The following is a 16,698-nucleotide window of genomic DNA, read 5'->3' on the forward strand; positions in this document are numbered from 1 at the left end:
TGGTGGCCTGTGTACCATGAGCCCCCTGAGAGCTCTGGGAGAGAGCTCTGAGGTGTGTATTATCATCCTCATATTGCTTATGAGGAGTCCCCAGAGGTTAAACAACCTGTCCACTGTGCTTACACACCTTACGAGTGGCAAAGCCAGGGTTCAGCACCCCCTTATCTGACTCCACACCCAACACTCTTTCCCCACCCACCTCTGACTGCTGATCTTCCTCCAGGGGCTAGAAGCCTCTCAAACTCCAGCAAAGGGGGGGCTATCTTAGTCCACTTGGGCTGTTCTAACAAAATGCCAGTGCAGGGCACCTCATAAACAGCAGAAATTTATAGCTCATCCTTCTGGAGGTGTCCACCACTTCCATGTCTGGTAAGAACCTACTTCCTGATGCATAGATGGCCGTCTTCTTACTAGCTCGGGCATAGTGGAAGGCACCTCCTGGAGGCCCCACTTCATAATGCCATCACTCTGGGGGCTGAGAGTTGGCCTATGAACTTGTGGGGAGGGGCAGCTGCAATTTGGTCTTTGGCCCAGCCATTCTCGGGACTTCCTAGAATACACCAGCAGACCCCCAGTATGAGAAACACGAACTCGCCACACTAAGGTTATTTGGTAGGAAATGTCTGATTGTAAACCATCACCGCATAAAAGGGGAGATTTATCTTTATTACTGCTGAAGATTGCCATTGGTAAAAGATCATCACCAACTGAGAACACGTTATGGACACACCAGAGCCCCGAGGAGGGGTCAGTAACTCTTATGCTAGGGCTCCCCTCCCCAAAAATGCTGTTTAGCTCAGGCTTTTCACTTCACCAAGAGTGCCCCCAGACAAGCCACTCGTCTCATGGATGTATAGAGTCTAAAAGGGAATTTTTATTTATTTATTTTTTAATTTTAATTTTTAAAAAAGATTTTATTTATTCACAAGAGACAGAGAGAGAGAGAGAGAGAGAGAGGCAGAGACACAAGCAGAGGGAGAAGCAGGCTCCATGCAAGGACTCCAATGCAGGACTCGATCCCAGAACTCCAGGATCATGCCATGGGCCGAAGGCAGGTGCTAAACCACCAGAGATCCCCCTGAAAGGGAATTTTTAAAGTCGGGCTTTAATACCTGGCATTATTAATCTAGAAAAGAGGAATTCTATGTCTAGGGACAAGCAGTAGGAAAACACAGTTAAGAGAAAAGCTCTTCCAGAGTAATACCTTACCTACCCCTGAGATAAGCCTGAGTAGATTGACAAAAACAGAGATCAGAACCTAGGTTTCGGTGGTGCCTGGATGGCTCAGTCAGTAAGTGTATGACTCTCAATTTCAGTTCAGGTCATGATCTCAGGGTCAGGGGATTGAGCCCCACATCGGGCTCCCTACTCCGTGCAGAGCCGCCTGTCCCCTCCGCTCTGTGCCCTCAGGTCTTGCGAGGTTGACCGGGAAATGCCCCAACCCTGAGGATGGAGACAGAACGTGCCCCAGGGGAGGCACCCCATGAGCAGGAAGGGCACTGCAAGAAGAGGGCACGGTTCTAAAGTGTGTTCTTACTAAATTCAATTTTCGATTTATTTATCTCAGGCTTGTCCAGATCCTTTTCCAGGCTGATTTGGTCATCTGTTAGTTTTAATCAATGAACAATTTGATCATTGCTATTAATCAGCTTTGTGCCGCTCACAAATCGAATAAATTTGCCTTCTGTGCCCTGATGCAAGGCTTTGGCAAAACCGCCGAACAGGACAGAGGCCTGCATGGTGCCTTGGTGCTGCCTGCTGTGTGGGGCAGCTTGTGGTTTCCAGACACTGGGCTGGCAGCACCTCAAGGTGTGACCAGGGCGGGGGGGCACGGACCTTATCCCTGGCCTCCCAGCACCCACCCTCCCAGGGCCCACTCTGTGGCTCGAGGCCCACTCACCCAACATCAACTTGCTGATTTTGCTTAACTGTTTTAAGATTTGCAGCAATTCCATCAGGATACAAAGAGGAGACCCATTTGTTTCCTGGGGGAGGCCCCTCTGGGTCTCCATTCCCCTCCTCCCTGCCCCTTGGCCTTTCCCGGTGCTGGCCTATGTGCTGCTGACCCTCCATCTCTCTGCCAGGGAAGGGGCCCCTCTATCGGCCTCGGACCTTGCTAGCTGCAGCGGCAGGGAGTCATGGCAGAAACAAACAGAACAGTCTTTAAAATGTTGCTGTTGGGGCGCCTGGGTGGTTCAGGCAGTTAAGTGTCAGGTTCTCGGTTTCAGCTCAGGTCATTATCTCAGGGCTGTGAGATGGAGCCCCATGCTGGGCTCCACGCTGAGGGCGGAGCCAGCTTAGGATTCTCTGTCTCCCTCTCTCTCTACCCCTCCCACCACTCGTGCTCTCTCTGTCTCTCAAACAAAAACAAAAACAAAAACAAAAAAAAACAACAAAAAAACCAAAAACCAATTGCAACGCTGCTGTGAAGAAAAACGAAAACCTGTCCCTACGACTTGTTCAAAAGTGATCAAAACGATCCAGAAGGTATTACTTTAGCCTTGCCAAGAGGTAAAAGAAACAAATGAGCTGAGCAAACCAGAAGTTCAGCTAACTGGCCAGAGGCTCCTCAGGGGTGCTGGCCCATGGAAACATCCTGTGTCTGCTGGGTGTTGCAGCCTCCAGCAGCCAAGGCCCAAGATGGGACCTCAGGAAGGATTGGGATGGGCAGGGAATGTGGGGTTCCCCACCAGGAGGCTGTCCTTGCCTTTCCCCCAGATCCAGAACTCAGGAGCTCCCCTTCCAGATGGATTCCCTCATTATATCCTTGCTGGGTCTCCTCCAGGCATTACCCCCAGCAAGAGAATCATGGCCAGCTCTGGGTGACTGCTGGCAGGCTGTGGAGCTGCCTCAGCTTTTCAGCAAAGCTGAAACCCTGCCCCCCTTCTCTGAGGGGGCGGGGGGGGGGGGGAATCAGCTTAACCAAATGCACCCTATAGAGACCCTGGGTCTTGGTGATAAGAAATGACAGGGGGACAGAGAGGAAGGGCAAGTAAAAAAAAAAAAAAGGTTGGCACAAAGATTTTTTTTTTTAAAGTATCTATTTGACAGCCTGGCTTCTATCCCTGAGTTTTGGTTATAGGTGAGCCCTTCAGGCTAACCTTGGTGGAGTTATGGCAAGAGCCCTCCCAGTGAACCGGATTCTCAGAGCATTCGTGCTATTCAGGCCTTCACAGGGAAAAAGCAGACAAATGGATTCATACTACTGTCTTAGTGTTCAGATGGTTTACCCCCAGGAGACATTTGCATTTCAAAAGCACAGGGAGGGCAGCCCGGGTGGCTCAGTGGTTTAGCACCGTCTTCAGCCCAGGGCCTACAGGATCCCACATCCGGCTCCCTGCATGGAGCTTGCTTCTCCCTCTGCCCATGTCTTTGCCTCTCTCTCTCTCTGTGTATCTCTCATGAATAAATAAATGAAACCTTTATTTTTTTTTTATTTTTTTTTTAATTTTTATTTATTTACTTATGATAGTCACAGAGAGAGAGAGAGAGGCAGAGACACAGGCAGAGGGAGAAGCAGGCTCCATGCACCGGGAGCCCGATGTGGGATTCGATCCCGGGTCTCCAGGATCGTGCCCTGGGCCAAAGGCAGGCGCCAAACCGCTGCGCCACCCAGGGATCCCTAAATGAAACCTTTAAAAAAAAAAAAAGCACAAGGAATGGTAGGTAGGTTACTGGGTGATACTTGACCCAGAGATGTGGATTATGGAAGTACTGGTGAAGACAGCAGACATGAAGAGGAACTGGATTGTTAAAGGTTGACAGATGCCTGTACCCGTGAAGAAGGCTGTGCTCACTTGCTGAACCTTTCTTCACGTAAAGAGAACATTCCTGGAAAGCAATGTTGAAATATTGCTCTTATAAACCCAATCTTACTTTAAAGACAATGACCCAGTTTGCCTAAGGATGCCTAAGGATGTGCATCCTTTTGGGAAGTAAATGATGATAGGTAACACGTCTGACCACTGATGACACGCTGGCTCCGTTGTAAACATTGGTCACCTTTACTCCTCACGTCAACGCTCTAAGTAGGTACTGTCAGTGTCCACTTTTTACAGGTGAACAAACTGAGCCACCAAGAGGTCAAGTAGATCCTAAACCACACACCACACAGGTCATGCTAGTTAGTAGCAGGCCTGGGATTCGATCCTACTTGACCCTCCATTCCCAATGGTGCTGTCCTGAAGCCTGTGAACCCTGCAGGCTCCCCCAGAACTACATGCGCTGACCACCTCCCTCTCTCGGTAGGGGCCTTGAAGTTTTCTACCCAGAGCTGGGGAACATTGGCTGCATGTTTGTTCCTGACTGCAACAACTACCGACAGAAGATCACCCACTGGGCTGAGCCCATAGTCAAGTTCCCCGGGGCTTTGGAGGTGAGTGAGGAGGAAGGAGGAAGAGGAGGAGGAGGACCATGGGTCTTTGTTTCCATCTGAGCCCGCTCTTCTGGGTGACTTGAAGCCTTGTGCAGGGCCGTCTGGGTTGGGTCTCATGTTCTCAGAAGGCTGATGTCATAAGCACATGCCTTCCTTAGAGCATTCCCATGGCCTTGGAGGAGGTTGGGGTGGGGAGGAGGGCTGCAGATTGGGAGTGTGAGTGGAACTCTGGGACTGCTCCATCGAGGCCTGTCCCGGTTCCTGGTACAGACCGGCTGGTGTGTGCTTTGAAGCCGGCAGAGACAAGGAAAAGAGAGAGTCTTTTCCCAAGGTGCGAAGTGGTGGGGCTTTCAGAATGATCTTTAAATGGGGAGGAGCTAGTTGGTAATGGGCAGTGCTCCTTGCGGAGGCTAAGCAAGCGGAGCTGTGCATTTTGACTCCGTCTTTGTGACATGAAACACACCAAACATTTTTAGGAATTGGAAATAACTATTCTTTTTACTAGGAAATGACGAGTACTGTCTTGTTCTGGATGCTTCCCTTAGTTAGGGGGTGTAGTAAGCCCAGGGAAGTGGGACTGTGGCTGGGGCTTCCAGTGGCCAGGCCATGTCCTGGTGGCGCTGCTCTGGGGCTGTTTGTTTCTTCCTTGATTCCTAGGTCACACCGAGTCCCCAAAGTGTCAGTACTGGAGGGTGACTCTCGCTTCATCTGCTGTGTTTTAGTAGGAGGTGCCAATGCCAACCTACACACGATGCCTGTGATGTGTCCAGGAATCAGGTCACAAATGGGTGGAGACAGAAGGGCCACAGGGATGTGACCACATGCACATCACGTGCACAGCCCTCTGGTCCCCTCTGTGCACTGCGGGAGGGAGAGGCCACTGCTGGCTCTTCCCCTCTGCCGAGCCAGCCTGAGGACAATCAATGCTGCTGTTCATCAGGTCTGACAGCGGTCATGACAAACACAACAAAATAGCAAGTTCTGGGGTGGGGGGAGCACAGGTTACTCAGATGCAGAGGGTAGATTTTTCTCGCTTTCTTGAACTGTTTTCACTAGCAGGGAACCAATAGACTGTGATGTGTCCCACAACTTATGAGCTTGAAAACATGAAGCTTTGGCCCGCTATTGTGTTTGCAAACATCCTTTCCTCCAGGAGGCTAAGCACGCAGGTAATGAGGAGGCCTTCCCAGTCTCCTCTCCCTCAACCCCTCCAGGCCTCACGCAAGTGAAGATGCATGCACACGCACGAGCACACGTGGACCTGTCAGCTCTCCTCCCTGGAGGCCTTCGGCCTGGGTCACACGGGTGGACGTGTGAGAGAAGCCGAGAAAACATAGGCCACTATGATTCTAAGTTGGATCAGGATGGGGGAGAGCTTGCAGAAGCCGAGCAGAAACCCAGTCCTGTAGGGGAGAGTATAATGCTGCTCCTGGGATAAGATGCTTGACTTGGCCGTTGATTCACTTGTCCTTGGCTTTGCCACTGAAAGAGTAACATGGTCGAATGGAATACTTTCTGGCAGCCCAGTGACTGTCCCCCGTGGGGGTTGGGGGGGTTCTCCAAGGGCTCCACGCTGCGTGATCTTAGAGCAGATGTCCACTAGATGGCAGTGCAGACTTTGCCGACTGCCTGGTGTGCTTGGTTCCCTGCAAGCTCAGAAGTCTGCATTGGATTCAGCTTGTTCTTTGCCGACTGTCCCTCCGGGTGTAGGCATAGAATGCAGAGAAATGGACCTCACCCCTTCCAGGTCATGAAATCTCCCACCCTGTCTCAGTCCAGAGGCGGGGTTGGGGGAGAAAACCTGGAGAATTATGAAGGACACAGAGCTGTGGTTAAGAAAGCCGAGGAGAGATTTCGCAAGGAAAAGATTGGTCAAAGTCATGGAAACAAAGGAAGAAAAAGTAATATTCTACTGCCACAGAACTCGAGTTTCTTCTCAACTGAAACTGGCAGATTCAGTTAGAGTTTCTGAGAAAAAAAAAAAAAACACCGTTAATTGAGTGGTACCCACTTTATGCTGGATTGCTGGATACTATTCATGTATCATTTCACTTAACTTTTCAGCAAAGTCTGCAAGTGAAGTATTTCTTCAGTTGAGACTGTTAGCGGCAAGTGACAAAAGCCAACTCTAACTGGCTTTTGCCAAAGAGGGAAGAAATTGTTGGTTCACAAACTGAAAACTCCAGGGATAGCATCAGGCATGGCTGGATCCAGGTGCTCAAACAATGTCACCAGAAATTGATTTTTCCCTTTTCTCTACTTTTTCTTATGCTGGTTCTATGTGTAAATAGATTCCTTCCTTGTGGTGGCAAAGACAATCCCATCAGCTTCAGATTTGTGTTCCTAGTTTATCAATCACAGTAGGAATAGATTGATACTATCAACCATTAAAAATCCCAGGATTTGTCCTCCTTAGATCATATGCCTATCCCTGAGCCAATGACCCTAGGTAGCCCCATTAAATCTCAGAGGCTGAGAGCAGAAGAGAATGGTTCCTCCAAAGGAGAATATTGAGTCAGAAAAACAAGAGAAGATCCTATGGAAGAAATTCATCAGAGCAAGTGCAGAGCTGGAAAGTGGCAGAGCCAGGGTTTAAACCCGGGTTTGCCCAACTCCAAATGCTTGACCACCGACCGGACTACTGGCAATAGCTCCCAGGGGAGACATCAGAGTGCTGGTACCGTTGGGGACTGGCTTGCTGAATGGGTTTCCTGGGATAGACAGCAGTGGTTGCTAAGGGCGGGGGGGGGGGGGGGGGGGGCTGGTGAAAGGGAAGACAGGCCAGGGACAATGAGAAAGGAGATGATGGGCAAAGCCTCCCTGAAGGGGTAGAGGGAGCAAACACCTCTAGAGAGTGACTGAAAAAGTTGGGGAGCAAGTGAATGTTATCTGGGAATCTCAGAAGTGTGGGCAGGGGAGCCTGAGTCCTTAGTGACAGAGAAGAGGATCGAAAGCATTTCCTTTGAGCCCAGGGACTAATGAGAAAGGGCAAGTAGGTAGTGACTGGCTATATAGGGACAGTGCCTTGTTCCTTTCTTTTTTAACAAAAAAGATTTTATTTATTTATTCATGAGAGACACAGAGAGAGAGACACCGGCAGAGGGAAAAGTAGGCTCCCTGCAGGGAGCCCAGTGTGGGACTTGATCCCAGGACCCCAGGATCACAACTTGAGCCAAAGGCAGATGCTCCACCACTGAACCACCCAGGTGCCCATAGTGCTTTGTTTCAAAGGTGATTAAAGCAACACCACCAAAGCAGCAGCTGCCAGCAGGCATGCCATGCCCTGGGAGCCCCCCCAACCACCACGGCCACTAAGCAAGGGGTGAGGCCCTGGAAGGAGGTGTGCATTGGCCTGGGACAGTGCCTCTGTGCCTACCAGAGCTCTTCCTGCCTGCACACCTTTGCTCAGGCCACTTCCCATTCTTGAGGATACCCTGCCAGCACCAAAATGCTTCTTCTTCTAAGAAGCCTTCCCTGACTGCCTCCCTCTTGGTCCTCTCCTCATTCCCTGGCTGGTCTCTTCTTTCTCTGAGGTTTTTAAATGTCCCCTACCCACGAGACCTGGCATTTACTTCCTTCTGTCTTGTATTGTGGTTGCTTATTTCTATCACGCATAGCCTTGGCCGGTTTATAAGCTGTAGGAAAGTAAGACGACCCACAGACCCTACCAGCGCGGCAGACTGCACGTCAGCCGACTAGGTGAGTGAGTGAGAGAATGAACTAATGGCAGGTGGAAGGACACCTCCTGGAGTGTGAACCATGTGATGTGTGAGTCCCATGGCCTGCCTGCCTTTTAAACTGCTGGGTGCCTTGGCGAGTCTGGTGGACCCTGGGGCCAGAGCTGGTCTCTCCTCCGTCCAGGGTGGGTGTGGGCTCAGGGCTGGGAAGGGGGAAGCCAGGACACAAGTCCAGTGGGTTTCCCAAAAGACAAAGTGGTGCAGGTCCTTGTGCCCCGAGAGCTGAGAGAGGTGTCGAAATAAGAAGAAGCTTTCTCCCCTGGTGCTTTGACAAACATTAAGAGGCAAATGTCTTAAAATGCATCCCTTTTCAAGACGATGCAAACTGAAAGGCCCCTGAGAAGCTTCTTGACTGAGACTCATTCTTCACCTTGAATTTAACCAGCTGGAATCCTTTTGAAGTGAAGAAATTGCCTTTAAGTGGGGAATGTGCATTACATTAGAGAGAAGGAACAAGGAGTCCTGCTGTCCCTCAGGTTTCCAGGCAGGCTCAGCGCCTTTCTCCTTCCCAGAAAACAGGTGACTCTGAGTGTCCTCCCACTGGGTGGGGCAGGAATATCCCCAGCTACCCTGGCCTGCGGTGTCTGTGTTGCTGCCTCCTGGGGGCCACCTCCTTGCCCTAATGGGCCCGAAGTAGAGCCACAACGCTGGACACATGTGGGAGCGTCACAGACTCTCTCTGCTGAAAGAGACCTCAGAGCTAACTAGCCTGCCCCCCCATCCTTCTCTTTTTCTCTTTACACACAGAGCAGGAAAATAGGAGCTGCTGTGGCTACAAAATGATTAGCGGAGGCGGGACACAGGGCTCCTGATGCCCACAGTAGTGCTGGTTAGAGCAGCCCCTGATGGATGGGGCACATTCTCTCATTTGGGGAAAGAAGGGGCAGAGGAGGAAGGTGCCTACATGCAGGGGGCAGCCAGGCGCATTTGCTCCTGGGGTGGCAGCCGGGCACAATTTAGTGTTAGGGGTAGGAAGTGATTCACTTAACAAATACTTATTGAACACACAGACACCATGTTGGTGCCTCGAAGTCAAAAACAAAAGGCGCCACCACGGAGCTCCCAGTCTAGATGGGGAGACAGATGGGTGGGTGGCTGGCACGTGCAGGGTCGTGTGTGGTCAATGCTGTGATAGAGGAGCTGCAGGTACCGCCAGGACCAGGCAGGGGAGCCAAGCTGCATGGGAGTCAGGGGAGGCCTCCTGGAGGAGGTGACAGGGGTGACCTGCGGACAGCGAATAGGCAAGGCACAAAGAGGGGCCCCCAGCTGGCTGGTGAGGGATGAGGCTCAGGAGAGGAAAGGGCCACAGTGGAACGGGCCACACAAGCCGCTTGCCCTGGAGTGGAGCCGGATTTGATTTTTTAAAAAATTATTTATTTATTTATTCATGAGAGACACAGAGAGAGAGAGAGAGGCAGAGACACAGGCAGAGGGAGAAGCAGGCTCCATGCAGGGAGCCCGACTCCATCCCAGGTCTCCAGCATCACGCCCTGGGCTGAAGTCAGCGCTAAACTGCTGAGCCACCCAGGCTGCCCCGATTTGATCTTGAAGCCAGGCTGGGGAGGGGCTGAGGAACCTGATCGGATTGGCAATTGGGGAGGGTGACTGTGGCTGTGCAGGTGGAAAAATGGAAGAAAGATGAGGTTGAAAGCAGAAAGAGCACCCCGCTGCAGCACTCAGTGTAGGTGAGAGCGTGGACCGTGGCATGGATCGGAGAGGTAGAAAGAAGTCAAATCCATAGGGCGTGGTGACTGTGCAGGAAGGGGGGTAGTGGTGGAGGGAGGGCTGGTATGACCTTGGGGTCTCTGCGACAGTCTGGCAGGTGTAAGGGTGAGGCTGAGCATACGACTTGTCCTCCAAAATAAGACTCTTCAGAGAATGAAGGGACGTGTGGTCGATAGTTATCAGAATGACAGGGGTGATAGGGCACTGTGCCATGATTATGGCTTCCAGCAAGGGACACAAGAGAACTAGATCTACAGGGACAGAGGCCAGTGGCAGCGACTCTGCAGACGCTGAATTTGAGAACCCTGTGTGCACCCAGAGGCAGGTGCCCGATGAGCCCGCTGAGAAGAGAAGGCAAGGCTGGAGGTCTAGATTTGGAGTCCCCAGTGTCAGGGTGTGGAAAGTGGAAGCTTCGAGGTGGCGGGACTCACTGGGGGGAGCATACGGAGTGGTCACCTGCAGCCGGCCTGCAGAGATCAGACAGGTAAGGGAAAAAGTGTATCTGGCCTAACCCAGCCAGCTATTGGCAAGCCCAAGGACGGAGGAGTGAGCTAGAAGAGGCCATGGCAGGGTGGGCCCCACACACCAGAAGTTTGCAAGGAGCCCAGGGCCACCTGAGCTATTTAAATGCTAGCAGGAAAGAGCCAGTGGAAAGGACAAGGCTGCATACAGCAGAAATCCGAGATAATGGGCCCACTGGAGAGGTTTGCATCTGAGAAGAACCACGGGATGGTGGAGGTCAACAAAGAGCAGATTTCCGAGTTCCTCACAGGTCAAGGGTGGGAACCACAGAAGACGCTTCAGAGACCCCAGGTCCGGGCACGGGGGTGAGCAGACATGAGAGGAGGGGAGGCCGGTGTGCTTACCATGCCAGCGGCAGCCCCAGGAGGGGTGAGGGGTCTCCCAGTTGGAGCACAGGCAGCAGAGCCCCTCACACAGGGATGAGATGCCATCTGGAGGCTGGAAGGGCTTTGGGCGTGTACGTGAGAAAGTACACTTTGTGGGCATTCCAGACACAGCTCAGGAAGGTGCAGGGCCAGAGGGGCAGGAATGGACGAGGTGGCCGCCCGGCTCAGATTCTGGGGGAAGCAGCTGCACGGCCAGAGGCACCCAGAGGGAGGTGCTCAGATTTGGCAAATTCCCCGGCACTGCTCTTGAGGATGGACAGAGGAGTTCCAGAGCAGGGACCTGGGAGCAGATGGCAAATCCAGGCCAGGGTGGGGGCGGGGGGTTCACCGATTCACCAAGTGGTAGGGGGAACTCATGACCTGCAACCCTAACCCAGGGCCTGATGTGTGACACAAGCTTAGTAACTTGCGTCAGTTGTCATTGTGAGAGACAGGCCTGTAGTCTGGAGAGTACAAGGCTCAGAAGGGTTTGGGCTTCTGGAGGCTCTGGGAGGCCTGTGGGAGTTTGAGGCTCAGAGTCAGGGAGGGGGTGCTGACGGGTGGAGCCAGGCCTGGGAAGACAGGCGAGGAGAGCACCCAGTGCCCCAGCGAGGATGTGCAAGGAGAACCTGCTCATGTGTCACTTCATCCTTTGTCCCTGGTCACAGTCTGCTGAAATCCCTGAGGCCGCTCAGCCCTCTGCTGAGGTGTTCTCTCTGGCCACGACAGGGCCCAGGGAAAGAAGGGCAACGCTAACCGCCACTTCTAACCCTTGCAGAATTTGCAGTTGCAGAGAAACTTGTCACAGGATCCCCCCAACAAGGTTGGGAGCTGGACGAGTAGGGATTAGCCCCTGTAATTGCAGATAAAGGGCCCTCCCAAGATCACACTTCCCAAAGCTGGAAAGTAGAAAAATTCAGCCTTAGATCCCTTCCAGTCCACTGTCTTTCAGCTACATCATTTTGCCTCTTGATTCCATCCTCGTTACTTTATTTTTTTTTGCCCTCGTTACTTTAAAACATATGAGGTTCCAGGTTGTTTCATGCGTAGGCATTTTTGCCACCAACGTTTTTACTGCACAATTAATTACAAGGCAGCTTTGCTGCAGAAGTAAAGTCATGAAAAATAAAAGAGGGACATCCATTAAAAACTAATAACAAAATTAAAAAGACTTTATTGTGAAATACAAAATATTTGAGCATATTAAGAATATGCAGTGCAGCTTCGTGGCATCTCTACACAAATAATTGATTTTGCAGATCGTACCTAGGTACTTGTTTTCAAAGCCTTCCCTTCATGGTATCATTACATTTTTTTCCCTTGTTGACTCGTCTCCTTCTTTAGCACCACACTTTTTCTCTTTTCTTTTCCTTTTTTTTATTCCACTAAAATTTCTTCCTTCATTGAGAGAGGTTATTAGTTGCCAAATATGAGGATGCGCACAGGCAGCCGAGCTCTGTATGGTGTGGTGACAGCTTCTAGACCGTTGTTTGTTTATGGCACCTGGTCCCGTGTCTGCTGGTCGACATTCCCAAGTTCTACAACAAAGGTGGTTTGAAAAACTCTGCATCACTGTAGAGATGCCCTAGGAGGGTTTAGACTATATGGGGTAAGATGGAGCAGTGAAACCAAACTTTCAGTTGGTTACTTTTCAACTTTTATGGCACGATTGCCTTAGGGCCAATTACTTAATGCAAAGGTGTTTGCAGTAGGGATGCTCCCTCGTGTCTGCGCTGGACTCGGGGTGCCACTAGTGCATCTGCTGGCTGGGGTAGGTCCTGGTGGAGGCCTCCTGTCTGCTCCTCCACTGGACACCAGAGACTCGAGCAAAAATGAACCCCAGCCCTGCCCAGGACCAGCAGGACCTGGGGGAGGTAAGCATGTGAATGATTGTCATTGCAAAAAAAAAAAAAAAAAAAAAAAAAAGAAAAGAAAAAAAGAAAAAGAAAAAGAAAAAGAAAAAAAAAGAACACGGGAGTGCTTGTGTGGCTGTTTTGCTCCTGGGCGGCTTCAATAGGAAGCTTCTTGGCCTTGATCGTTATTTCCAGTCCTCTTTATCCCCCACCACCTTTCCTGTCGTTATGCTCACTGCTCCAGGGTTTGCAAAACTTCTGGCCAGACCTGAGCCTGACCTTCCCGGAGCTTTTTAATCAAGCCGCCTGTCCCCCGCCCCAACCCTCCCCCAGTCCCAGTAGTGCTCCTCCAAGCACAGGCAAACAGGGTGTTTGCTCGGTGGTTGGGCAGCTGATGTCGGCTGAAAGCTTCCAGTCAAGTGTGGGGAAACGGGTTCCAGATGTTTCTCAGATCAAATAATGTTTCTTTGGAAAAAAAAAAAAAAAACTGTGTGGGCCGCCGCTCCTTGAAGGGGGCATGTGGGATCTGAAAGGAGAGTTCACTGGGTTTGCATCCTGGTTTTAAAAAAAAGGTCATTCAGCAAGTGTCTGTGTGGGGCACTTTGAGTGTGTGGGATCTGTTCAGAGCTGACCGTTGGGGGTGTGAGCAGAGGCTTCCTGGATTTTAAAATAGCTGCTGGGCCCTTGTGGGAGCCATTTGGAGAGACGAATACTCAAATTTTGAATGTACAGTGGCTTGTTGTCTGTTCTCATTGGAGAGAAAAGACGGTGGCCTAAAGAGGAGTTCAGAGAAGGGTTTTGAGGATTTTTGAATGAGGGAGGATGTTATTTGTTAACACTTGCAGTCTTGGGGTGGGGGTGTGGGGGAGATGGAAAATCCTTCCCTGTGGGGAGCAGCTGCCGGGACAAGGTCCCCTCCCAGTGGGCACAGACCTGAGGCTGGGGCCGGGGGCCGACAGGGCTGGTCGCCACCCCATCTGGACTTTGAGGTATCTCACTCTCTTACCAGTGCATCCTCGATGCTGGACAGCATTGGTTTTGGCCCATCTGGCCCTAACCACAGCTATGTGGGCCAGGCAGGGCAGAGACTGTTTAACAGATGAGGAAACAGCAGCTCATGGGAAATCATCTATTTCGTTTTTAACAGACTTCATGTTTTAGAGAAGTTTTAGGTTTACAGAAAACTTGAGTGGCAAGTACAGAGATTTCCTAGATGCTCCTTGACATCCCCCCGCCCAGGCATCCCCCACTATTAACACCCCCCACCGGAGTGGTGCATTTGTTGCAACTGATGATCCTACACTGGCACGTTGTTCTCACCCAAAGTGCATAGTTTCCATGCGGGTTCCCTCTTGCTGCTGTACATTGTAGAGGTTTGGACAGATGGACATGACACGTATCCATCATTATAGTATCAGAGTAGTTCCACTGTTCTAAAAATCCTCTGTGCCCCGCCTACGCATCCCCCGACCCCTGGCAACTACAGAGTTTCTGCTCTCTACATAGTTTTTGCCTTTTCCAGAATGTTATAGTTGGAATCCTACTGTATATAGCCTTTTTGGATTAACAGAGCGCCAAGACTACCACCCAGGCCTCCTGACTCCAGTGCCGGCACCTTCTTTACCACACAGAGGTTTGGTAACACTGCCCATCTTTGCCCAAACCAGTGACCAGTCGTCCTGTGGCTTAGCTTCCCTTTTTGGGAATTGGGCTTCCCTCAACTGGATGTTTCTACTGAGACTTTGGAGTGGGCAGGATCTACTCACTCCTGCACCTGCTGTCAACTGGGGTGTTGCCACCATATGGTTTCCCATCTATCTCGGCACCTAGAATGTAAACCCCCTGAGGGCAGAGACCTTTATATGTTTGAAGACAGCAGGAGATAGAAAGCTTTTGTGTAGTGAAATCTGTGCTGTGATTTGGAGCTAAGTGCAGGATGCTGGCAGGGGAGGGGCGGGTATCTCTTGGTGACAAGAGGATAAGCGTTCCGGTTTTCAAAGCACTTTCCCTTGTCATGACAGTTCTTATCTCCAATCAGTCCCAAGAGGTGGGCCAGGCAGGTGTCTCTGTCTACACCAAGGATCCTTGGTCCAGGGATGGCCGGAGAAGGTAGATGTGCAGCCTCAGAGCGCAGCGCTCATCTACTTGTTGCCTCACACACCACTTGGGCCTCCTCACAGCCTTGTGGACATTAGCGTGCCCTAACGCACAGATGTGTTAAGTGGAATGATGAAGCTCGGGCTCGAACCCTTGGCTCCTGTACTGTGCTCTTCTTTCCTTGCATCCCTGTCATCCCCAAGCATTTACCACATGACCACATCTACTGACTGTTTTCCACACAGTCAGGCTCTGTGCTAAGTGCCCCGTGAGGTATGATCACCTTCATTTCCCAAGCCAGGAAACCGAGGCACAGAAAGATTCCAGAGCTCATGAGTGACAAAGTTAGGATTTGAACCCAGGTCTGTACGGTCTCCTCCTCCTGAGAGTAGAAGGCAACCTGCAGTGTGCCCCCAAATGGCCTGAGCTATTTCCCAACAGCCACCTCAGCCACCCAGCTCCAGGTCCAGGGAAGAAGCCAGCCCCTCCCTTTTCAGATGGGTCTCACAATATCAAATAACTTAGGGGTGGGACATGGGGGCGTGCAGGAACGCACAAGTCAGAGACCCTTGGTTTCTTCCCCATCTATAGGTCTGCACTGCTAACCTAAGGGAGAGGCAGGGTAAGCCATCAGACATCCTAATTTCCGTGTCTGAGTTCTTTCTGTCGCAGTTAGGAATGCAGAGGGCCCATGCCCATGGCCTGGAGGGCTAGACCTGTCCTGGGCAGAGGCAGACAAGGCCTAGAGGGGCCGAGAAGGGAAGAGGGCCGGGCCTGGCTCCTAGGCGTGGCTCTCCAGGCCCGGGGTGTGGGAAGGCATAGAGAGCCTCTTGCGGTCCCCTGGGGTTGCAATTCCAAGAGCCAACACCAGAGGGAGACAGGCGACTGTCATCCTGCCCCGGGCGAGGCGAGCCCGCACGCCAGCAGGGAAGGCACTGCCCAGGGCCCCCAGACAGTGGAGACTGGAGCCCGCGATGGAGCTAAGGAGGGTTCTGGATTTGGGCTGGGCGTGCACGCCTCTCTGCCAGACCCCTCATCCCGACTCTCCCTTTGCCGGTTGGTTGTGGAAATGCCCTTCTACTCAAATACAAATACCCCTGGACTGGAACTCGTTGAGCCAGAGGCCACCAACTGGAAATGCCCTCAGGGCCCAGGCCCTAATTAGGGGGAAGAAATGAACAGTTGGACGGAAAGCAGAGCCAGGGAGACCCGCTTGCTCTGAGAACCCCCCCACATCCCACCCGGCATTAAAAAATGTTTACAGCCGTGCCTCTGCTCATCCCCAGTCTTCCCTGACTTGCAGAGACTGTTCCACTTCCTGAGCATGAATAGTCCGGTGGGAATGAGAATCGCTGGGTGTCAGAGCTACTCCCTGGGTTTTGAGTGCACCCAGACTGGGGGGTTAGTAGGAGACGCAGCCAGGCTGCGTTTTGCCCAGACCTTGTCTTGTATCTTAGCTCTGTTGCTCATAACTCTGACCTTTGCTCTTCTCTTTACTCCTTTCCCTTGCCTTAAAATGGGTATAATATCCATTTCTGGGTAAGACCCAGTGACCAATCTCTATTCTAATCCTTCTGGTCTCCCCAGTAGCATTTGACCCAGCTGGTCACTTCCTCCTCCTAGATATCCCTGCGACCCTGCCGCTGGGACCCACACTCTCTGGATTTCACCCTTTACGGTTCTTCACTTCCCAATCTCCTTTGCTGGCTGCTGGTCCTCTCTCCCCAGCCTCTTGCTGTAGGATATCCCAGGCATCAGTGTTTGATCTTCTCATCATTTTCTATACTTTCTCCCTTGTGGTCTCATCCAAGGTCATGACTTCAAATGTCATCTCTATGATGCCCTAGTCACATGGCCACTAGGGTATCTCACAAACCCCTCAAATGCAACATGTCCAGCCCGAGGTGCCCGTTCTCTCCCCTCCCCCCAAACCTGCTCCAAATGCTGTCTCTGCCATCTCAGCAAAGAGCAACCCCAGCCCTCTAGCTGTGTTGCTTAAACATCTTGGAGTCATCCCATTATAC

The 16,698-nt window shown here is 51.6% G+C and overlaps 1 protein-coding gene across 10 annotated transcripts in view; it reads left to right on the forward strand.

Moving 5' to 3' along the window:
* Positions 1-16,698, forward strand: part of PEBP4 (phosphatidylethanolamine binding protein 4) — a 247,315-nt gene that overhangs the window by 48,834 nt on the left and 181,783 nt on the right. For all 10 annotated transcript variants that reach the window (XM_038573813.1, XM_038573809.1, XM_038573814.1 and 7 more), the window contains one exon: positions 4,249-4,375. In XM_038573813.1, the coding sequence (XP_038429741.1) occupies positions 4,249-4,375 (127 nt within the window). The remainder of the gene's footprint in view (positions 1-4,248; positions 4,376-16,698) is intronic.

The sequence above is a fragment of the Canis lupus genome, chromosome 25 (assembly GCF_011100685.1).
Source record: "Canis lupus familiaris isolate Mischka breed German Shepherd chromosome 25, alternate assembly UU_Cfam_GSD_1.0, whole genome shotgun sequence".
Classification (NCBI taxonomy): Eukaryota; Metazoa; Chordata; class Mammalia; order Carnivora; family Canidae; genus Canis; species Canis lupus.